Genomic DNA, 25,212 nt, shown 5'->3' with positions numbered 1-25,212 from the left:
AATCTAGAGGAGGAAATGTCACAATTTTCCTTAAATCACTAAATTTATTAACTCTTATGATAAAAGAATTCTTCTTTGTCTTCAGTCCTAGTCTTTTAGGTTCCTAAGCTGTTCCTATACTTTTACAGGATATAAAAAAGAGTCTAATGATCCATACCAGTCTAAGGAATTCATATAATCTATTAGAAGAATTTCTTCCCTTAATAAGAAGGCCGTCAGAGTAAGTGCTTTCACCCTTCCTTCATTTCTAACTAGGCATTACATTTAAGACTCTAAACTTACCTTGGGACACGTGGGATTTCTTGCTGTTTCAATCATCAGTGAGGATCCCATTCTATCCCTTTATTAAAGAAGAAATAAATTAAATCAAAATGATTTTACATCCTAACAATCCGGGAACATATACTATGCAATTGCTGTTTGCCCAAGGCTTTGTCAAGGTGCTACAAGGGATGAAAAAAAAGTGTAAGAACCTCCTCTACAAGGCTTATAGTCCAGTTAACGCACATGAAACAATTCTTAGCTATTTCTTAATCTCTGATTCAAAGTTATCTATAGTTGAGGTGGAGTAGGCAACGCGGGCTGCAGTAACCGGGAAAGACACAGGAAGATGTAGCTTGAAAAGGACGAAGAAGGAGGGGAAAGCTACACATGCAAAACCAGGACACACACAGGGTTAAAGGCAAAGAGGAAGAATAAATCCGTCATTTTCAGAGGCCTGCAGACAGAGTTAAGGCTGCATAAATATGGGAGGACTAGTTACAGAGTAACCTAATAACCAGGTCAGGACATTTAAACTTGTAACAGATAATAATGTCACTACATAACTGCTTTTTAAATCATCTGAGTTGGCATTTGAATTACTGGAATATTATAGAAATTGTCCTTGGGCAGTAATTTTCACAATTCCATTACAAGGAAATTGTGTTTCAACACAGACTTTTCCAGACTTAAAAATTATTGTTTTCCCCCCCTGGACTGAACATAAAGGCTATGGTTTTACCAGCCTGCTCAGTGAGAAAAAACGCTTTTCTAATGACATTTTTCAAATAACGTTTAGGTTTCTCAACTAGAAGGTTAGTGAATTTCACATAAAGGTAGTATTTACAAATTGATTGATCAAGGCAAAATGTTTTCCAAAATGGACAAGATCTCTGTCTTTCCCAAACCTGGTCTATAGGTTTCTTCTGCATGAAGATCAATGCAATTTCATTCTTCTAAAGGTCTTTTACGTTATCTTTTCATAAGACTCTTACTGTAAAATTGGGACAAAGATCCTGGGAGCATTTTGCTTTCCCACTTAAAGCACAGTTCATTCATTTTTTGTTTAAACCTTGATTTTAACAAAAGAGTTAAAATGCTTTACTGAATTACTTTATGAATATAAATTTAAAAAGAAAGTTAGGAACAGTAATTGCTTATTTCAGGGAGATGTCAAAGGTTAAAAAAAAAATCCTCAGCACTCCTGAATTCTACTGATGCTCTAATTAAAAATAACATCTCTAAAATAACACGGAGCCCTGGTAGTGCAGTGGTTAAACACTTGGCTGCTAACCCAAAGGTCGGCAATTCGAACCCACCAGCTGCTCCTTAGAAACCCTATGGTGCAGTTCTATTCTGTCCTATAGGGCCGCTAGGAGTCGGAATCGACTCAGTGGGAATGGGTTTGGTTCTTTTTGGTAAAATAATACAAGATCACTATCAAAGGGGAAAACACACACACACACACACACAAGCACAGTCTATAAACAATGAGGGGAAAAATTTCCTATGACAAAAAAGGCCAAAGTGCAGGTGTGGCAGATTATAATAACGGCCCCAATGAATAATGCTTCCTGGTACCCATTTCCTTGTACATATAGTCCCTTCCCACAGAGAACAAGGGTTTGGTCATGTGAGTAGCTGTGGTCAATGGGACGTGGGGAAACGTGCCACAAACTGAGGCTTAATAAGTGCTGGTGCACTGGGGCTTGCCCTCTTGGGAACACCATGATAAGACAAAGCCCAAGAGTGACTGCGTACAGAGAGACCCAGCTGTCCCAGCCATCCCAGCTGAGCTGCCACCTCGGAAGAGCCTCCTGAGTGAGCTCTGGAAGGAATCACAGAAGAAATACTCGATCGATCCACAGAATCACGATAATAAATCATTGTCAGTTTAAGCTACAAAGTTTTGGAGTGGTTTGTTCAGCAGCAAAGGCTGAGTGAAAAGTAGGGTAAGTGAAAATGACTAATTACATTTATAAGTTTATCAATGCTGTGATTAAAAATATAGAAGCCTCTAAAAGAGCGAAACTGAAATAGCAATATGCAAATATATGACGGTAATCTAATGAGTAACAAAAGAAAAAAAACTTCATAGCAGAAACCGGTTTTAAATTTTCAAACTTTCATTAAGCAACCATCATAAACAGTATTATGACTTTATGATTTCATGAGAACTGATCATTTTTTTTCTAATAGGCACAAAAGAGGATCAGAAAATGAGCAACATACAATGTTAATGGATGAGGGTATTTCACAGTTGTAAAGACGTCAGTATTTCACAAAATAAATGATACATCTTATGTAATTTTGATCAGACTATAAGTGGGATTTTTTTTATGTAATAAGAGTAGCCAAATACTCACTTTGAATATTAAATGAAGACAGCTTAACAGAATTATGAAAAGTAAGACAAACCTGGCTACATCATTATAAAAACATATTAGGCAAAGATTTGATAATTAAACTTACAGAATTTGTACAAAAATAAATTAATAAACAAAAACAAAAACTTGGAAAAAGACTCTAATGTAGTTAAGAATTTAAAATGTGATAAATATTGTGCTTCAAATCAGTGAAAAATGCAAAAAGTATTTGGTAAACAATGCTGGGAAATTTGAATTAAATATTTGAAAAAAATAAATAAAGCTTTACGCCCTAACGACATATATCAAAATAAATTCCAAATGACTTAAGAATTAAATATAAACTTAATAAAACCTTAGAACCAGAAAATAATAGATAAATAATTACCTGATTTCAGGGTGGAAAAGACTTTCTAAACATGAAAACAAAGTTAAAAATCATTAAAGGAAAAGATCTGACGAAATGAAGATTTTAAACTTCTCTATATTAAAAAAAAACTCACATAATTAAAGAGCATATTTTTCAATATGTTAAATGGTTAGTATATTTACAACACAGTGAGGAATACTGCAGTAGAAAAATATGCAATGATGATGCCCTTGATAGTCACAAAGGGAGAAACAAAAATAATCAAAAAACATTTAAAAATGCTCTAAGTGTGCAAATAGAAACACCAGTTTAAAAATCTCTCAAAGTTTAGAAAATTAAAATGTTTGATTCTATGAACATTTTGTGGAATGGAAAAATAAACTGATGCTGGTGGGTAAGTTGGGGCAACTGTTAAGTACAGTTTGGCTATATTTATCAAGACTCTTAAAATATTTATAACCTCTGACTCAAAAATTTTACTTCTGGAAATTTACCTTAAAGATACAGTCAGAGAATTAAATAGAGATTTAGGACATTCAGCTACACTTCATTTTGAATTGCAAAAATATCTGAAGTAGCTCACTTTTCCAACAGGCAATTTTTTAAATTAAAAATTGTACATCTATAAAATGGAATACTGTACAACCATTATGTACAACAATGTTTCAACAAAATACGACATAAGAAATCATTCATAATAAAAATTATCATACAAATTTTGGGAAGGGGATGAATATACACAAACATTTATTTACCTGCAGCAAATTCTAGAAAGAAATACATCATCATGTGAATAGTTCTTTTGTGCTTAATGTAAACATGTGATTTTTGTTGTTTTCATTATGTATTCTCTATTTCCCACATAGTGATTATTTTAAAAAGACACCAACATTTGACCTAATAATCATGCTTCTTATGAACTGACCCACTGATATATTCTGAACTGTTTAAAGAAATTTAAATGTAAAGTTTCCTATTTCAACATTGTTCGTAATCACAAAAACTGTGGGATAACATAAATGTCCTAAGTGGAAATAGTTCAGAAAATCTGGTACTATCACCCGGTGGAATATAGTGCAGTCTTTAGAAATGTGCCAGAAAATTTTAATAAAGTTGGAAAATACATAACATCGAAGGATAAAATGTTACAAAACTGCAGTCATAATTTCACCTATTTAACATGTATATAAGTCTAGAAAAAAACTAAAAAGAAATACATTGAAAGGTATACAGCTCTAATAGGATTGTGGGCGATGTTAAGTTTCTACCTTAGGCTTGTATTATGGAAAATGAGTATAATGACTATGTGGTATTTTGGAAAGAAATGTTTAAAAATTATTAGATGTTTTAGAATATCCATTAATAGCTTGAAAAAAAAGACTAGTATCTAGTAAAAACAACAGAATAAAAATATAGTCCAGATTAAACCTCAACAAAAAGAAAAGACAAACCTCACAACTGGACCAATAAGCAACATCATGATAAATGGAAAAAAGGCTGAAGTTGTTGAGGATTTCATTTTCCTTGGATGCACAATCAACACCCACGGAAGCAGCAGTCAAGAAATCAAAGGACACGTTGTATTGGGCAAATCTGCTGCAAAAGGCCTCTTTAAAGTGTTAAAAAGCAAAGATATTACTTTAAAGACTAAGGCAGGCCTGACCCAAGTCATGGTGTTTTTCATTGCCTCATATGCGTGTGAAAGCTGGACAACGAATAAGAAAACCAAAGAATTACTGATGCCTTTGAATTATGGTGTTGACGAAGAATATTGAATATACCGTGGACTGCCAAAAGAATGAACAAATCTATCTTGGAAGAAGTACAGCCAGAATGCTCATCAGACGCAAGGATGATGAGACTTCGTCTCACATACTTTAGACGCTTTTCAGGAGAGACCAGTCCCTAGAGAAGGACATTATGCTTGGTAAAGCAGAGGGTCCGTGAAAAAGAGGAAGACCCTCAATGAGAGGGACTGACACAGTGGCCGCAACAATGGGCTCAAGCATAACAACAATCTCGAGGATGGCACAGGACCAGGCAATGTTTCATTCTGTTGTACACAGAGTCGCTATGAGTCAGAACCAACCTGCCGGCATCCAACAACAACTGTATTAAATCTGGTCTCATATTTTCAAAAGGGCAGTTGGAACTTTTACATGCGCATCTCACACACCTGAATGTATGCAACCCAAGAAAACAATGACCAGAATACAATTCACCAAAATATTAACAGCGGTTATTCACAATTAGAGGAGCCCTGGTATCCTCAATTAACGGGGTTAATAATTTAATATTCTTCTTTATACTTTTCAAATTATGCATGTATTATCGGTATAATGAGAAAATTTGTAAAAAGAATAGTTACAACTTACTTAAGAATCTTTTCCCATGTTTCACTGTCATAAAATGCATGGCTCCAACTCATTTTGACTGTCCCAACAATGACATTTTGTGAAAACACATCTGATCCTAATTTTCGGTAAAGTTCCTCACATTCATCCAGGGGCATATGAAACAATCCCAACATGAAAGCTAATACAGCACCTGAAAGAAAGAATCCTATTTTTATCAGCATTGTCTTTATGGCATTTAGGATTATAAAATCTCCTGAGTTACAGGCCTGGATTAAATTCTAGTTCTGATACTTTTTAGCTGTGTCACCTTGAGGAAGTTACTTAGCCTCTGTGAGCCCTCAATTTTCTCATCTGTAAAATGAGGATAAAAATTACTATAATTCGTAACGCCTTCATATTGTGATAACACATGGAAAGGGCTTACCAGGTGTCAATAAAGATTAAATAATTTCTAACCAATAATTACAGTGATAATTTAAAATTGTATAAAATGTGTTATTTACATTAAATTAAATAATATATAAGAAAGATAACGTTTTTTCTAACCCTAAGTAATTACTTAGTTTTAGTCACAGAATACAGTATATTGGACAACTCACCAATTCATTAACCACTCCTTCAGGGTGGTCCTGGGAACCAAGGTAATTAAAGAAATTAGATACTCTGGGATGTCCTTTTAAACACTCTATTTCAAATTTTCTTTTTTTTTATTTCATGTACAAGCTGCAATTATTAGGATACACTGCCACCTAGTGTGTCTAACTGGCCTAAGCCTGAACTAATGAGAAAAAGACGAAAAGAAAGCTGCATGGGATGGGGAGAGGGCTGCACAGGGCAAAGACCTGTATATCACTGCTGCTTTACCTAGATTGTAACAAAATACAAGTAACAACAGGAAACAGCTATCATAATTTACTCTAAACATTTTACATGTCTTATTATACTTGGTCTTATTCCAGTAAAGTATCAGGCAACTTACCCACCCACTGCCATCGAGTCAATTCCAACTTATAGCGACCCTATAGGACAGAGTAGAACTGCCCCATAGAAAACGCCCCATAGAGTCTGTGTTTTTAAAAATACAGTGTTATGACATGATATACACATAAATTTCTATGATATATATATAAACTTATATATAAATATATATAAATTTATATAAGTGTATCATAGAAATAATTATTTTTCAATTTGCAGAAAATTTCTAGTTAACACAACAAAAAGCTTTCAAAAAATTAAGTTTTTAAGCAGAGATACTATAAAGATGAGCAAATATTAAGATACTGAATTAATTTTATTTGAACTGGTAAGAACATTATCCTTAAATAGATTAACTTTATAAAATTTATAAATGCAAACTGTCTACATTAGGAAAATCATAAGCATTGCACTACAATGTAAAGTTAACACTCTGGAAGACACAATGAAAAAGAGAGATTGCGATAAACACAGAAAAGTCCACATTACACAAACTGATCTTTACTGACCAACCTCTGTGATGTCAGATTCTCTTTGTTAAGCATCCACGTAACAAGAGTGGTGCCAAAGCAAGAAGTTAGCTTGTAGGTTTAAATATCTGAATTGCTAGGACCATTCCAAAATTTAAATGTCTCCTTAAGAAAAGCTTTCATAGTTAAATCAATTTGGAATATACATATTATTTTCCTATCTTGGAGAGCCACATTATTTTTAACAACCAAAGGATCTAAGAAACCCCTCTGTAAAGAAACTTTTTAATCCAATATTTTCCAAATTTGCTAACATACTAAGAGACCATTATTTGGTAAAAATATCATGGGAATCAGTGAGTTCCTTATGCTTTTACATCATTCCCATAGCTGCTCCCATCATTTAGTTTTGGTAACTGGGCACTGATTAACGTGCTCTTTGGGGATAGTTGTCATAGTTGACACATAACAGACAAGCTATTTGCTTTTTAGTACTTAAAAGAATGAGAAAAGTAAATAGAAATCAAAGTCTATGAAGGGTAAACAAACATAAAATGAGAAATTATCAAGTCAAACACTAAAGTATACAGCAAGGATCTAGAATCTTAACAGTCCTCCAGTGCTACCTGTAGGCTAAGCAACAGCTGGTCATATCCTGAGCATATCCTCAAGGTCTTAATGTACACTTGATGTACTGATGGATAGATGGAAAATAGGTGGAGACGTGACATAAGGTAATAGGAAAAAAAAAAAAAAACCCACAGAAAACAAAAATTCATCTGATAGTTGCCAACTTCTACAATTTTAAATGTATATTGACAAGCATAAAAGTACTGAAAAGTAACTTTTTAAAAACATTTCTCAGCTTAAATTCTGGCTTCAAACAACCAGATGAAAAATGACATAGGAAGCAATTTCCTCACAGAAGGATACCTGTCATAAAAAAGGAAAATCTTACCCATCCTTAATTTTCTATTGGTTCAAGTACCATGAGTAACTTTCTACCATTTTATCATTCTCTTTTAAGGTGTATATAACATAAACCAACAATTCACAGTTTGTACTTGGGACTGTTGCTTAGTTAAAATGTATTAGATCGGCATATGAAAATCTATTTGTGATGTAGAACAAAATTCTAACTCAAAAAAAAAAAAAAAAGCCCAGACTTACTGGCCCTACAGAGACTGGAGAAACTCCGAGAGTAATGGCCCCTGGACACCCTTTTACCTCGGTAACAAAGTCACTCCAGAGGTTCACCCTTCAGCCAAAGATTACAGAGGCGCATAAAACAACATGAGACTAAATGGACACACCAGCCCAGGGGCAAGGAGGAGAAGGCAGGGTGGGACAGGAAAGCTGGTAATGGGGAACCTAAGGTCAAGAAGGGGAGAGAGCTGACACGTCGTGGGGTTGGCAGCCAATGTCACAGAACAATATGTATATTCTTTAATGAGAAGCTAGCTTGCTCTGTAAACGTTCATCTAAAGTACAGTAAAAAATACATATATATAATAAAATCCATTTCTGAATGTTAATTTTATCCATAATAAACATTTTTAAAAGTTCATTAAGTAAACCAAAGAATTATTCATCTTCAAAACATGGAACAAATACTCATCTTTCAGAGAATAACCATGCTCTTAAGCATAAGTGCTAGGGTTCTGTTCCTTAACGCGCTGCTGGGCTGCACGACTTCTCCGTGATATTATTACCTGTGCTTACACCGCAAATGTAATCAAAGAGCTGATGAACTGGCTTCTGAGTAAGTTCAACTAGTTTCCGCAGTGTCTGAATAGTAATCACACCTCTGTAGAAGAGATTAAAGGCAAAATTAGAATTTCTGTTTCAAGGATATTTAAGTTATTGAATAAAACAATTCTACAAATTACTTTCTAGTTTAAATGCTAAGATGAAAACTAGTAATATATATTAACAGCAGTAAAAACTTGTCTATCCAGATTACTTTTGAAAATTCAGTATCTAAATAATGTCACAAAACCTGTGCTATTCCATGTTCTTGAATTCTGACTAGTATCTCTTTAAGAAAACATCGCAACGTAAATTTTTTTTTTAAAACAACCCTACTCTTAAAAATACTTATAAGCTCAACTCACCACTGCTGGGATGCCGTATTTTGGTTTCTTCTCTCACCAATGTAGTTGGTCACCTACAGTTTTATACATTTATGTTTCACCAATTTCCTAGTCATATTTTTAAGCTCCTTTTGTTTATTCACTTTTGAACACTCTCAACAACCTTAGGACGATGCTCTGCATTAAGAGTACATTAACTAATGCTGCTGACTTTATTCAATCCTAGCCAAAAGCAGTGAAGAGCTTCATGGAGAAGTATCAAGAATGAAACAGCCTAGGAGGTATAGGGGAACTCGGGGTGTGTGTACCAAGTGCGCAGTATTTAACACTGGGAGAATATACAAAAACTAATCCCAATACAAGGTGTGGGAATAATAAATCCTGGTACACAATCGTAGTTAGGCACCTTAAGATAAAATGCAGAGTGTTGAACTGTGCCTTGACACTCTTAACAGGGAATACTGTAAGATTAAGGCAGAAAACCAAAGATGTTAATACTTTTTATGGAGACAAATAATGTGGACTTGACGAGAAGAAAAAACAAGATGGCTTACAAAAAAAATACATTTTGAATTCAAGGTGAGATATGTGGAATTAAAGATAATGTTGGATAAAATATATCTGACAATGTGACTTCCATTACTTTTATAAAAAGTACATATAACATGCACATATCTATTCACCCAGAAAACACTGAAAATAAATTAATACATTAAAAATAGTCTCAGAGTTGAGTTATTTTTAATTTTCCTGTATATTTTTCTTTTTTCTCCCAAATTTTTTCTAAGTATTTATATCATCATGGAAACCCTGGCGGCATAGTGGTTAAGTGCTATGGCTGCTAACCAAGAGGTCGGCAGTTCGAATCCACCAGGCGCTCCTTGCAAACTCTGTGGGGCAAACTCTGTCCTATAGGGTAGTGGGTTTGGTTTTTTGGTTTGGAAGGGGAGAGCTATTTAAAATTGCTATACTATTACACTAAACCAAACCAAACCCATTGCCATCGATTCAATTCTGATTCATAGCGACCCTATGGGACAGAGTAGAACTGCCCCGTAGAGTTTCCAAGGAGCACCTAGTGGATTTGAACTGCCAACCTGTTGGTTAACAGCTGTAACACTTAAACACCACACCACCAGAGTTTCTGAAAATTGCTGTATGTATGAATAATTTTAGAATGAATTTTAAAAACATATACTTGCCGAACTGCTATTATATGCCTAACCTAACACTGTACTGTTACTGTTGAGTGCTACCAAGTCAGTTCCAACTCCCTAGTGGCCTTATGCATAATAGAACAAAACACTGCCTAGTCCTGTGCCATCCTCACTATCATTGCTACTTTTGGGCGCACTATTATAGCCACTGTGTCAATCTAATCTCATTCATGGTCTTCCTCTTTTCTGCTGACCCTCTACTTTACCAAGTATGATGTCCTTCTCCAGGGTCTGGTCCCTCCTGATAACATACATATCCAAAGTATATAAGACAACGTCTCACTATCCTTGCTTCTAAGGAGCATTCTGGCTACACTTCTTCCAAGACTGATTTGTTCATTCTTCTGGTAGTCCATAGTACAGTCAATATCCTTCACCAACACCATAATTCAAATGTGTCAATTCTTCATTCTTTCTTTTTCATTGCCCAGCTTTTGCATGGATATGAGGTGATTGAAAACACCATGTCTTTGGTCAGATGCACCTTAGCCCTCAAAATGACTTTTTTGATTTTTAACACAATGCAATACATCATTTGATTTCCTGACTGCTGCTTCTGTGGGCATGGATCCAAGTAAAATGAAGTCCTTGACAACTTCAATCTTCTCTGTTTATCATGATGCTGCTTATTGGTCCAGTTGTGAGGGCTTCCGTCTCTTTTTTGTTGAGGTATAAACACTGTACTAGATCTTACACACAAAAACAACAAAAAAAATTGCTTTTGAATTGATTCTAACTCATAAGCTGGCGGGTTCAAACCACTGACCTTACGGTTAACAGCTGAGCGCTTAACCACTGTGCCACCACGGCTCCTCAGGCCCTCTTATACAAAAGAAATAAAAGATATGGGTTCCTTTTTTCACAAACTTCACACTTCACTGATTTCAACACAAACCTTCCCTTCTGGCTACTTTCTCTTATTTCCCTCAACCAACGTTTCGCGGCAGTGGCACTACTGACGTTTTAGGTCAGATAATCCTCGTTATGGGCAACTGTCTTGTGCATTGCAGGGTGTTGAGCAGCAACAGTCCTCTTGCTAGTTGCCAGTGGCAGCCTCCCAGTGGTGAACAACGAAGAAACGTCTTCAGATATTGCCAAACGACTTCTGGCGGGAAAAATCACTCTCAGTGGAGAACCACTGACCTAAATCTACTTTCATCTTAACCCATCCCTAGACTTTCCCAAAACTTCTCACTCCAATTGTTTCCCTGTATGACTAACAAAACTCCTATAAGATCAAATACTTACTGGTAGGAAACCTCTTTTTCACCATACCTCCCTCACTCTAAATAGACATTTGAATGCCCTCTAATGTTCTTGCTTCTTTCAGATCTCTACTCAAATTCTACTTCCTCAAAAAGAAGCCATGATCACTCTTTCTAAGATAAAAATAGCACCATTATTCTCTAGCCCCTTACTTTGTTTTACTTTTCTTCATAGCACCCATTATTACCAAATCATATAATTTTATTGGTTTTCCCATTTATTGTCTCTCTCCTCCTCTATAATGCAAGTACCATAAAGACTTGGATTTTATCTGTTTTGTATATTGACTGTTCCCAGGACCTAAATCAACGCTTAGAACACTGCAGAAAATCAATATTTGTTAATCGATCAACGAATGACACTACTCCTCCCAACTCCCCTGAACTTAATGGTGGGAAGGACTGGCTTCCTTCTGTTCCTGAGTGAAGCTCATTTAACTGCCACTTTCCCTTCTTCTTATCACTTGTGACCAATTCTACGAGCTAGACTTATTCTTTTCAATTCATTAACACCTTATCATTCACATGAGTGATGTTCACCTTCTCCGGTTATTTCGCTTCCCTAAGAAATACCCACAAAAATCTCATAAGTTCTTTTCCCTGAATTGATTCCATCTCCATTTGCCAAGTGATCACTTCTATATGTGTGTGTGTAACCTTATATTCAACATGTCCAAAACAGAACTGTCTTTCTCAACACCAATAACCTTCCCTGTATCTGTAATTCTGTCTCTGTCACCCACAGCGTTTACACCTAAAAGTGATCTTGACCTAGTTTTGCCATTTCCAGTCCCCCTTTTTCTTTAAAATATTCTTGCACATTTCCCTTCCTCTTGCTTCCCATTGCCACCACCACTAACAATGAAAGTTAGTGTTGTATGCCTAGATTATTAAATAGCCTTCTCCTCTCATCTGTTGCTCATTCCTTCACATTGCTGTCAAAGTGTAAAAGAGAGGTGACATACAGACTGGAATTTAACAAAATGGTAAGAATAGCACTTGAACATACAGAAAACTGGCAAGGCAGAGACACCAGAGTGAAATCAGGGACTTTAGTTAAAGCTAAAAATAGGCAGGCATGTAATAAGAATCTAAGCAGATAAAAGTAGACCCAGTAGGGAAGTGGAACCCACGCTAGAAAATTTGGGGGGAACATTTCACAAAGCCAAGCCAAAGAACTGAAGCAACAAGTAGGCAGGAACTAAACAAACCAAGAAAGAATAAGAAACATGGATGAATTGCCAGTAGCAGCAATGGAGCTTGACAGTAAAATTATCTTCTGAATTAAGAAGCATTTATTTCTTGCACAGCAGTAAAACTGGCATCTGCAAGTAAAGATCCAGGGAGCCAGGAAGTTACTGACTGGGACTACTTTTCTAATGACCATCACTTTATTAAGTGATAAGTTAATATCATATATCTGGGTAAGATAAATAGAACAAAAGAAAGCTAAATTATAAAACACCGTTTAAGAGAATCATGGTTGATAAAAAGTCCTAAACTAGCAAAAAATAAAGTCTGAAAAGACTAAACTAAAATATAAATATTGTATTAAATTAAAAGTTAATCCAGGCATATGTTAAAGTAGTTCTTAGATTGATAGAGTAATAAATTAAGTAAAACAATTCCATGTTTTATTTTAAAAAATATGACTTAATGATGATATAATCACAGAATCAGGTAAAAAGAAAATTCTTAAAGCTTAACTCAATCTATAAGCTTTACAAATCATTTTTTCTGGCCTTACCTTGTTCCTCCACCATCAATTGAGAGAATTCGGATCCCTCTCCCTTTCACTGGATCCACATAGCCCATTAAGGCCAAAATTTCTCTAACTGCAGCCTGAAGGGTTTCATTCTTAGTTTGTCGAATTCTTAATAAATACGGAATAAGTCTTTCCTATATTGAGAGAAAAGCTATTTTGTTTTTTTAAAATCAAGAGTGAAAATGTATAATTTTTAATCACCATGTATAATCAAGGTACCAGTGTTTATTATTTTCTCAATTATTGTAAAAGATTAGTTTTTGATATATTATAGAATATCTAGGACAATTAAAATTAGCCTCTAGCTAAGCATTCTTTTTAAAAAAGGTGCAATGCTTAGCAATTAATGAAAGTATAATTCGCTTAACACAAATTTACAAAGTATTGTTACAACAAAAGGTTAAGTCAACGTTTTGGATTTTACACAATGTTTTGTCCACATTCAAAAGTTAAGAGGCAAATTGTGCAAATGGTTAATGCATTCAGCTGCTAACCAAAAGACAGGATGTTTGAGTCTACCCAGAACTGCCTAAAAAGAAAGGCCTGGTGACCTACCTCCAAAAACTCTGAAAACTCCATGGAGCACAGTTCTACTCTGACATACATGAGGTCACCATGAACTGGAGTCGACTTGATGGCAACTAGTTTAATTATAATGCATGTGTTGTACAATATAAAATTAAGGAGGGACACATTACCCAGAAACTTAGATATTTAGCAAGATGACTGTCAAAGAATGGAATAAATGTGGACTAAGGTAAAATTTTCTAAATGGGAAACTAAAAATAAGCACTAACAGATTTCTAATGAAATTCTAATAATATCTAGTCATTATACTATCTTTTGAAATTGTTCATTAAATATTGCAAAATAATTTTAATAGTACAGATATAAATACTATATAAACAGATACACACTCAATCACATTGTTCATATTTTATAGCATTTCTCTGAAAACCATCTATTTAAATGGGTCTAAGTTTCCTTCACTATTTTGTATTTGAGAAAGCTGAGGCAAAGAAAGGCTGACTGCTTTACTTAGTATGATTACTAATTCCATTATCAATAAGGTGAACAAAATTCTTAGACTTGCAAACACGAAAAGACTGTGAAATAAAAACGGCACTGGTTTTACTTATGAACTATATCGCCAGTCTTAAAAGTATGGTTCCATTGGATAAATATCCACATTGCATTGAAGAAAAATTTGGCAACTCCTGGGCAATTCAACCAGTATGCTAAGATTTATCTTGTATTTAAACGTGTTTAATCTCAAAGTAAAGATATTAGTACCAAGAACATAATTTATATAACAAAATAAAAAGGAATAATTAGCATAGTTTATATTACAGAATAGTGGGGTGATTACTGAACATATATCACACACATGATAAAAACCACAAAAATTTAAATAGAATAATGAAAGGCCTTGCCTTCTCCATTTTAAGAAGTTTATTAGTATTTTTATTCTAAGACAAAACCAGATGAAATAAATGAGAAATTACCTTGACTGCCACTCCTTTTCCTTCAGGATATTCTAGAAGGTGAAAAGTCAGTTCTTCAACCCTATTAACGCAGAGCTTTGGATCAGTTGTTCTTCTTAATGCTTGAACTAATGCCCGGGTTCTGTTATCAATACTCACTCTTGCAATAATCTACAAATATATATTAAATATATATGATTAGCATATGAAACTACTCTGGTAATACCATTAAATGGTTAAACTTTGACAAAAATTAATATAACGTAAAGCCACAACGAATAATGACTTGCCTTTTCTCTCTGAAGAGATAAACGCTTTTTCTCTTCTGCAACTTTGTCTTTCCTGTTAGCCAGCTCACCTTTAATAGACTCTTTTTCTTCAGACATATCTTTTGTATCAGCCTTTAATTTGGGGACAAGGACACCAATGTAACCACCTACCAAAGCTTGTACGCCTCCAGCTGGACGAGAAAGAAAGCTAGCAATACTTTGTTTAGTAGAAACTGGAAGGACTCCAGGTGTCTCACTAGGACATGCAGTATCCAAACCAGATTCTGAGTGTGGCTTGTCATCGGTCGAGATGCCAGAACTGAATTTTTCGTCTCCTTCAACTGTTTTATCTTCAAATTCCGATTTATCCTGGAAATGTTCACCTTCTTTTTTCTGAGCCATTTTTTCCTTACGTAGGAAGTATGAATTAATATGGTTTGATAAAAAGCAGAATGACTCTTCAAATTTTGTGGTTACACTACTTGTGTAGTGAAAAAGACTTTGTTTACCTATATCTTCGTCTTTACCTACGATGTGACTCTTTGACGCTGATGAGTCACTAAGTTTTTTCAGTGTTTTGATGGCTTGTTTAATGTTTTTCTGCTTTAACCAGCCGCTCTCTGATACTTTCCTTAAGATTCCAAAACTTGGCTTCAATTGAGCTAAACGTGAAATCATTTCATTCTGACTGCCAAAAACAGCCTTTGAAACAGAGTGCAGGGTACTTTTAATACGAGATATACAAATGCTCACTTTTGTAAGTCCCTTAGGAGCAGAAGTGCTAAGTTTCAAAATTCCAATATGTAAACCATGGTTACTTGCACAGGAGCAGTGCTCACTGCAAGAACGTGCTTCACTTTTGGTCCATTTACATCTGATTTTGCTTGTATGAAAACCTCTTTGTAGAATGATGTGGCTTACCCTCCAGTAATGTTTCGGTGAGCACAAGAAATGCAGTTGCTTGCTTCTCTGCTTCCCACAAAGACTTCGTGCATTACTAAAGAGGTAAATATATATATCTATCGTCAAATTAATAGACATAACTTAAGAATCACTTATTTTCTATATTTATGACTTTTTCTCACTTCATTCCTGAATGTTTCACTTAAGAAATGCCATAATTCATGGTCTTACCTGAAATGGGAAGGAAAAAAAAAATTAGAATTCAAAGTAAAATTGAAATCTAAAAAGAGCATCTACAAACAAGAAAGGAGAGAACCCAACAGAAAAATGAACAAAGACCATAAACAGGTCAGTAGAAGAAATATAAACAGTGAAATTATGAAAGCATGCTTCTTCACATCAAAGAAAACTGCTGATCAAAACAGAAAATATTTTCTCCATCAATTGGCAAAAATTTAAATGATTAAATAATGTCCAGTGTTGAAAATGAGTTGAGGAAATGGGACACACAGGCTTGCTGACAGTATCTAACGAAATTTTAAATGTTATCTATCAAAATTTTAAATACACATATCCTTTGACCACCAATTCCCCTATTAAGAATCTATCCTACAGAAATACTTGCACGACAGTGCAAAAGTCTATCTATATAAGAATTCCCTGCAGCATTGCCTGAGATTAAAAAAAGAAAAGAAAGGAACCCTATGGAGCACAGTTCTACTCCCCACACATGGGGTCATCATGAATCCAGGCAACCAACGACAACAACATAATAAAAGAACACAAAAACCCTATAAAAGAGGTTTAAATCTGTGGTGTTATATGCATATGAGAAAGATACTAATTCACTCTAAAAAGATAAACAGCCAATGGTTTATTCTTGTGTACTGAGAAGTCAGAACAAAAGAGGAGGAGGAGAAGAGCTTTTACTTTTACTATTCTCTGAATTGTTTACAATGATCAGGTATTGCTTTTATGATTACAGAAAGCAAAAATTTAAAGCATTTTAACAGATGATACCCTGTGAATGAAAGACACAAGGTGAGAACAGAATCAAAGGAAGTCTGAAAAAGGAGGTTAAAAACTGGGGACAGTTACAAAGGGATGCATCACATAGTAAAGACGAAAAGGGAAGGAGGGAATCTGAGGTAAAGGGGAAAAAATAAAAGCAAGCAAATACAAAAAAAGCATGTAAGAAAGCATACACAGTATGACATTTCAAGTAATTTAGTGTCACTGCAGGACCTGGAGAGGTTATATGAGGCGGAGGTAGAAGATGATACTGAGATGAGAGTTTGGGGTCAGATTATAAAAGGTCTTATAAATTTTGCCAACGAGAGTAAAGACCAAACTGTTACAGTATTTTAAGCTAAGGAATGACATTAGAAAGCACACTGACAGATGAATGCGAAGCGACTGAAAAAGACGGAAACCAAGAACCTACTGCAATTGTCCAAAAGATGTTAGTGTGAACTAAAAATCATTCTTTGTAAATTGTGTACATATTATTTTGAAATGCCCAACTGTAGAGAGGAGAATAGAGAAAAAGAGACCAGACCCAAGCTGAGGCTGTCTGCCTTCCTCGCTCTTTTGAACTCCTTAGGATTTACGATCAACATGATAAACCGAGTTGACATAAAAGCCCCTCAACTTCCAATATACAGAAATATTTGACAAAATACAGCGAAAAGTAATTTTGGATTAAAAGCTATGTTCAAGACCAAGAGTGGGAAATTACCATGTTCAAGAAGAATCCCAGATTTGGATCTGCTGTCACACTACCTCATTGTACAAATGAAAACTGGTCAGAACTGGTAACTCCACAGGGCAACAGCAGTCACCTGATACCCTCATGTGAGGACACTTCCACAGCTCGGGGCAAATGGGTCTCTCAGAGGAGACAAATCACCACTGAAGATTAACACACAGTCAAAGGTTAAAGAACATGCAACGAAAACAAACTATCACCTTGAGACAGCACCATCAAATACAGTCAAGAGGAAAATGTGTAACCAAGATTTAGAAATAATTAAGTAGGTTTAAAACTTTCAAAAACACAATAGAAGGAACAATAACAAAAAGGCAAAAAGAAAACTCTACAAAAAGTGAACAAGGAAAGCAAAATCTTAGAAATAAAAAAATCCAGCTACATGCTAGTTACAAGACACACTCGTAATGACAAAGAAAGTTTGAAAATAAAGGGATAAGGAAAATGATATACCAGGCCTATAATAACCAAGTAAACCCCAGTGGCATAGTGGTTAAATGCTAAGGCTGCTGCTAACCAAAAGGTCAACAGTTCGAGTCCACCAGGTGCTCCTTGGAAACTCTATGGGGCAGTTCTACTCTGTCCTGTAGGGTCACTATGAGTTGGAATTGACTCAACGGCAACAGGTTTATACTAACCAAAAGAAAATGAAAGTCATTTTAAGGCAAATTTAAGGCGAAGTACATTAAATAAGGATTAAAAAGGGAATACTATATTAAAAAAGGTATAATTTACTTACTGAATCTCAGGTAGAATTCTAGGCCTTGGAGAACAAGACAATCTATAAACAAATATACAAATAACTAACATAATGTATAATGCCATGCAGGGGCACAGAGGATGCTATTTCAGACGGTGTGATCGGGAGAGGAACTAAGGTGACATTTTAGCGACCTAAATGAGGTCCAGAAGAAATTACTAAGACAATCTGGGAAAACAAACAAATATTCTAGGCAGAGGAAAAAGCAACCAAGGCCTTGGCAACAGGAATGGCAAGAACAAGGTAGCTGAAGGGAAGCATGGAAGGGAAAGAATGATAAAGATGGGACTAAGAGTTAAGCAGACAACAGAGCAAAGCAGGCCTAGACTGTGGTGAGGAGGCTGCGCTGTGTTTTTCCGATAAGATACAACCATCATGGCTAATTACGAATACACTTACCAACTTGGTCCTAAGCAAAAAATGGGCACAGTTACAGGAAGACAACTACAGGATCATAATTTTAATACACCTCTCTCAGAAACTGCAACAATTAAGCAAAAATTACTAAAAAATAGAGATCTGCTCAACAAAATCAACAAACTTAATTTAACTGCTCCAAATCACAACACTAGTAAATTCTAGGTAAGAGTTTTGAGAGTAAATTCAGTAGAACAAAAGTTAGGTTGCAAGAAGATAGGTAGGATTATACTGTCATCAACAGTGAAGAGTAGGGAGGAAGAGGAAGTATGAATAGAATGCAGAGGCTCAGACCAACTACTAAGGAACGATATGGAGCTTTAACAAGAGGAAATAAGGGAATTACCAAGTGGAGGCTCTGCTAAGGTTGGAAAGGATCAATTTATAGAGGGCTTAATTTAGTTTTTTTTTTTTAATTTAGTTACCGCAATAATGCCGGCATAAGGTAAAACCCTGGTGGGTAGTGGTTAAGTGCTACCGCTGCTAACCAAACGGTCGGCAGTTCAAATCCATCAGGCGCTCCTTGGAAACACTATGGGGCAGCTCTACTCTGCCCTATAGGGTCCCTATGAGTCGGAATCGACTTGACAGCACTGGGTTTTTGGGTTTTAAGGTAACAAGGGTCTGAAATAGGGTTAACAATACTAACATGGAAAAGGGAGCTACTCTGTGCCACACTGTGAAAGTGGGGAAAAACAAACAAAATAACAAAAACCACAGGACTTGCTGACAGCCAAGAATGGGACAAGAAAAGGGAGGTGTCAAGATAACCCTAAGCTTTTTAATCAAAGACGTGGAGAAAATGTCATTTATGAATACACGATAACTGGGAAAGGGGCCAATTTAATACAAGGAAAAATTAGTTCAAGTTGGGAGTTACAGGATTAAGTAATGATGAGACATTAAAACAGACATGAAGTGTAGGAATACAGGCTGTGGATTTATAATTGGACTTATCAGCACAGAAACAAGTAAAACCATCAGACTGGATGAAGTTACCAAAGAAGAGTTTACAGTAATAATTCTTGAGCATTTGGGGGTCAAGGAACCTGATTAAAGCTCCTCTTCCTTGAAAAATGCTCATTTGCAAATACATACTACATTTTTTCCATAAAATTTCAGGATACTTATGGACCTACCAAAGTATTACTTCGATTTCAAATTTTAAAACTCTGGTTTAGAGAGAACAAGGGAGAGCCTTGTGTACCATTCAGAGTTAGGGGGAGGAAGAAAAGTCTTCCAGGGAAAACCAAAGGCACAGGAGAAAAGATGTTCTGAAAAAATAAGGGCAATGTGAACAAATACAGGAGCAAGCGTTAAGAAGTAATGGATATACACAATGGAATATTATCCCACTACAAAAAGAAATGAAGTTTTAATACATACCACAACACGGATGAACCTTGAAAACATTATACTAAGAGAAATAATGCAGACACAAAAGGGCAAATACTATATGGCCCTATTTACATAAGATTTTAGAATAGACAAATGCATAGAAAGCAGATTAATAGTTACCAAGGGCTGGGGGGAGGGGAGAATGGGGAGTAATTGGGAAATGGGTACAGTTTCTGTTTGGGGTGATGAAAACGTTTTGGAAACAAATAGTGGTGATGGCTGCACAACGTTGTGAGTGTGATTAATGCCACTGGATCGCACATTTGGAAATGGATAAAATGTCGAATTGTATGTTGCCTATAGCTACTGCGACAAAAAAATTTAATAGGATGGAAGCAAAAAAAAAAAAAAAAAAGATGATGAACTAATGGCTAATCAATCCACAGAGTGAAATATACAGCCTGGGAGAGGAAGATTAGAGCTACCAATGACAGGACGGGAAGATGTCTAGGGCTAAGGTTTTAACTCCGACCTTTGCACAAATACATGTTCCACAAACTGAAGCAGTATGTGCTGTACGGTTCAGTACAACACCTCTATCACCGCCCATAAAAAAAACATTGCCTTCGAGTCAGTTCAGACTCAGTGACTCTACAGGACAGAGTAGAACTGCCCCATATAGTTTCCAAAGCTGTAATCTTTATGGAAGCAGACTGCCACAGCTTCCTCCCCCAGAGCGGCTGGTGGGTTCGAAGCCCCCACATTCAGGTCTGCAGCCCAGCGAGCGGATAACTACTTTCGATTAGCAACCATTCGCTTAACTACTGCGCCGCCAGGGCTCCCTCCTCTATCATAAAAAAAAAAAAAAAAAATTTTTTTTTTTTTTACTGGGGGAAAATAGCAACTCAAAGTACAAGCTGTACTTGCATCAATTTTCTGTAATAAGGCAAGTGAATATAAAACTAGCAAAACTGATCCTTTCATTCAACATCACTGACCATCAAAAGGACACTGTTTATACATTTTAATTTAAATGTGATACGGGTATTGAAAAACCAGATCGGCAACGAGAAAAATTTTGATTAGGAGATTGTGAAATAAAAAAAGTTCTCATATTGAAAATACAACTAATTTGCAGTTTAACAAAACAGCTACAATGGGCTTAAGACTGCCTCACAACAGAGGCATAAACCCTTCAAATTCAGTTTAATATACTTTTTAAGAATTCTCGGTTTAATAATATTTCACTGTTTTAACAACATTTTTTTTGATGCTCTGAAACATACTTCTGCCATCTTTGAGACCTGAACAATTAGGACTGTAGAACAAGGATGAGAAAAGTTTACTGGCAGTAAAAACTAAATAGGATTGTGTGATATTCTCTTATACCACATACCTACTCTAAGAAGGATTTTCCTAGCAGGCACTACTTTCAAGTCACCATTCTATTAGGCCTGTAAACTAGGTTTCTCCCAGCATAATGACAGAAATGACACAGGCACGGGAAGCACTGCAATACAATGATTCACGAAGCTTCAGCTTTTAAAAAGCACACAGCTGAATCCGCTTACACAACAGCAGTCAGCGAGAGGGTTAAATGCAGGTAGAGCTAAAAAGCAACCACTGATAAAAAGATCAAGCAGTGGCGTTAGCAGGTGCACACTAACAGACACGATCTAGAATGAGAATAGGGAAACCGGTGAGCGAGGCACCACCGAACCGCTGGATTCCAGCCCGGAGGAAGCCAGACTCCTGGGAGCGGGGCTGGGAGGTACGGGGCTGGGAAGCCAGGAAGGGGCTGGGCGGGACCGGAGAAACCAAAACAGTCTGCGCGTCCCAGGCTCCAAAGGTGGAGAGGGCGGAGGCCACAGCGCACCAATCAGCCCCGGACCCAAGGCTCCTTCCGGTGCCCGGACCCGTTTCGGAGCCCTGGTCATAGGATCTCCTAGGAGCCGGCGTCTCCCTACCCGTTTACGCTGAAACTGCTCTCCGAGCAGGCGAGCAAAGCGAAGACCGGGAGAGCTGGACAAGTGCCCGGGCGACCAGGCTGCCTCCTATCGTCGCGCCCCGTTTCCCACCGGCCACTTACCGGGATGTGGGCTGCAATTACTTGGCGACAGTGGCCATTCGCCTCCTCCCGGCCCGGACGTTCCCTCCGACTGGCCTACATCAGCTGAGCTTCAAACACACAGGGGCACCAGCCGGGGTGCCACCCCCTCGGCCAGCCCCGCCCAGAGCGGAAGTGACGCGAGGTGGTTCGAGTTAGCCCGCCCACCAGGGTGTAGTTCCTCAGCTTCTCTCGAGCAGGTACCTCGCTGTCAATCGCCGCTCCCCCTCTCCCCGAGGCATGCGCAATAGTGTATGACAAAGCGCTAGGGGGAAGGCTGAGAAAGACGTGAGTGCGTACACGCGCGTGTGACCGGGAAGGCGTGGCCCAGTGGGTCCTGACCTGACGGTGTGTGTGTTGTGTAGCCAGGCACTTGACCTGAGAAAGTTTGCTGCTTTTGCTTGGTGTGCCCGGCCTCAGAGTCGACACTAGCCATGCATGTTTGCAGGATGCCATATCCTTTTAGCTGAGCAAAGCCACCATCTCCACGCCCCTGAAGGCCTTATCCGCGCTTCGTTCCCGCCCTCCAGTTTGGGGCGTGTTGCCAGCTGTCTGGAGGCTGTTGAGTGATAATAGGGTGTGGTCTGACCACGCTAATGTCACCATTCCTGGGCATAGCAGTCCAGATTAATTGTCTCTAAAAAGGGGCTTTCACATGTATTGGACATGAGACTGTGAAGTTAGTATATGCCACCCTATAAAAGTTCCCACACCTAACAAGCTTATTTGAATTTTACGTTATACCACGACAGGCAAACTACAGCCCTGGGGTCAAATTGGACCTACTACCTGTTTTTGTAGAGCTGTGAGCTAAGAATGGTTTTTTACCTTTATAAATAGTTGAAAAATAATGATTAGTGACACAAGGCAATTACATGAAATTCACATTTCAGTGTCCATAAATTAATTTTGATTAGAATACAGTCATGGCCATTCCTTTACATATTGCCTATGGCTGCTTTCTTGCTACAAAGGGAATATAAGTAGTTGCCTCAGAGACCTTTTATGATCCACAAAATCTAAAATATTAACTATCTGGCTCTTTCCAGAAAACGTTTGCTAACACCTGTACTACACTGTCACATGAAAAGAAATTTCGCAACCCTGGCTTTGTATCTTTGATTGCCACTAGTTTATAATTTCTCCCAAATTTTCTATGTGTCTTAGCTCAATACCTTTCTGAAAGTTGCCACTTCATGTACATTGTATAATCAAGGCAGGCAGCCTCAGAGCCCAAGCCTTCTAAGAGACACCCGCTCTGGCTTATCCTCCTACACCAAGCAGAATAGGCCACATATTGTTCTGAAACTGCCCTTGCCAAGATAATCACAGAACAGGCCATAGATGGCCTCAACTGGTTTTACCAGGTTTTCAACACCATTTTGGCATTTTAAGTGACCTATTAAGTGAAAAGTATGTATAAGCAGCCCGTCTCTGGGTGGAGACTTAACACTCTTCCTTTATCCCAGAGAACAGAACCCTTGTCTAAAGAAAACACCTAGTCATCTCTCAGCTCTTAGCTCCTACAGGAAGTTCAGTCCTGAATTTTCTTGATAAATTTGTATTTCTTTGTTTGCTCTATATAAAAGCCCACCTCCCCAAGCTGCCTTTGAGCAGTCTTGGAGACAATAGCCCGGACAGTCTCCTTTCCTTGGCCAACCAAATAAAGGCGGCTTTCTGATCTCCTACCTCTGCCGCTTGTTTATTGGCTGTAATAAGTCACACCAAGCAGAGCCTGGGGTATCCCCCCCCAATATAATGGCTACAAGAAAAACAAAATGTATTCCAAATTTAATAATCATTATCTACTTCTTGCTTACCTTTAACAGGTCCTTTACACTCTTGAAATGACCTTGAAATTGAGCAGAGGTCAGGAAATGTAGAAAAGTAGCCTTTTCTAGACCTCCACCTCAAAAGTTACCAAGACTGTTAGACTCTGCCCTCTGGGCTCACCTTCACTCTCATGGATGTCAATGCTTTAGCCTCCTGTAATATTGTTGTAAAATCCTTAAGGAAGGGAATTGTGTGAGCTGCCAAACATGATGGGTGTTAGACTGATAGTATTTTTTTTTTTCAGTTAGCTTGCTAGACACTTGCGGCGCAAGTGGCTAGATTGTTCACATCATAATGCCTGGTGAACCCTACAGTGCATAATCAGACATGTTTAGCTAAAACTACATGATAGTTAAAAGATGTATGTACAAATTATACTTTAGAGGAGTAGGGAAGTAACTTTAGTTCTTGAGGGATGTTTCTTCCCATCCCTTTCCCCTTTTGTTTTCCCTATTCCCTAATTTAGTCAGATGTTACCAAATACCCAGATTTTCCCCCCACATCAGAAATTTTCAAGTAACTCTCAAGTCCTCTTTCTCCTCCCCTGCCCTTCCCTTCTCTCTCTTTCCTTTCCACATACCTTTAATCTGTCATAAAGTGTGAGACTTCTTACCACAAAACCTCTCCAGTCCTTCCTCTGCTCGACATTCGCACTTCCACTGCCTTGGTTCAGGCTGTCATTCTTGTTCAGCTGCATCAAACAGGGTTTCCAGCCTAGAGTTAACTTCTGACCCAGTCATTGTCCTCTGTGTAGCCAAAGGAATCTTACTAAAGTGCAAGTCCAAACGTATGATTTCCTTGTTTAAAAATTTTTCTGCTGGCGCTTCACCCTGTAGAATAAAATGCACAGCATGATAGGCTCTGACCCTGCTGACCTTCTAGCCTTAACTTGCCCCTTCAGTCATACATGTAGTTCTGCAAATATCCTATGCCTTTTCCTACCTCAGTGCTTTTGCACATGTGCTTGGCTCAGCCTCCCTTCTACTCTGTCCTAAGTATTTATTTCTCCTTCAAAACCCAGGAAACCTTACTAGTTTGTAGAATAAATCACTTTTTCCACCTGTGCATGCTTTGCCCCTTGCCCTTGCCTCATAGTCCTGTAATTTACTTGTTTATATACTTGTCGACATTAAACTGTGAGTTTCCTAAGGTAGGGAGTATGACACAGCTATACTTGAATCTTCAGAATTG

General features: G+C 37.2%; 1 protein-coding gene across 3 annotated transcripts in view; it reads right to left on the bottom strand.

Moving 5' to 3' along the window:
• The window catches only part of PNPLA8 (patatin like phospholipase domain containing 8), a 40,580-nt gene extending 15,731 nt beyond the window's left edge, over positions 1–24,849 (bottom strand). Inside the window, exons 1-8 of one of the 3 annotated variants that reach the window (XM_049893395.1) lie at positions 22,171–24,419; positions 15,981–16,029; positions 14,917–15,892; positions 14,648–14,797; positions 13,125–13,276; positions 8,515–8,609; positions 5,373–5,544; positions 283–340 (exon numbers count right to left, since the gene is read on the bottom strand). In XM_049893395.1, the coding sequence (XP_049749352.1) occupies positions 283–340; positions 5,373–5,544; positions 8,515–8,609; positions 13,125–13,276; positions 14,648–14,797; positions 14,917–15,892; positions 15,981–15,985 (1,608 nt within the window). In that variant the 5' untranslated portion in view covers positions 15,986–16,029; positions 22,171–24,419. Of the gene's footprint in view, positions 1–282; positions 341–5,372; positions 5,545–8,514; positions 8,610–13,124; positions 13,277–14,647; positions 14,798–14,916; positions 16,030–22,170; positions 24,420–24,634 lie in introns of those variants that run through there. The other 2 variants (XM_049893394.1, XM_049893393.1) reach the window with 2 other exon arrangements.
• Between the last annotated feature and the right edge of the window lie 363 nt (positions 24,850–25,212).

The sequence above is a fragment of the Elephas maximus genome, chromosome 8 (genome assembly GCF_024166365.1).
Source record: "Elephas maximus indicus isolate mEleMax1 chromosome 8, mEleMax1 primary haplotype, whole genome shotgun sequence".
In the NCBI taxonomy this organism is placed as follows: domain Eukaryota; kingdom Metazoa; phylum Chordata; class Mammalia; order Proboscidea; family Elephantidae; genus Elephas; species Elephas maximus.
Note: the sequence above shows the minus strand (reverse complement) of the source record. Positions and strands in the feature narration are given on the sequence as shown.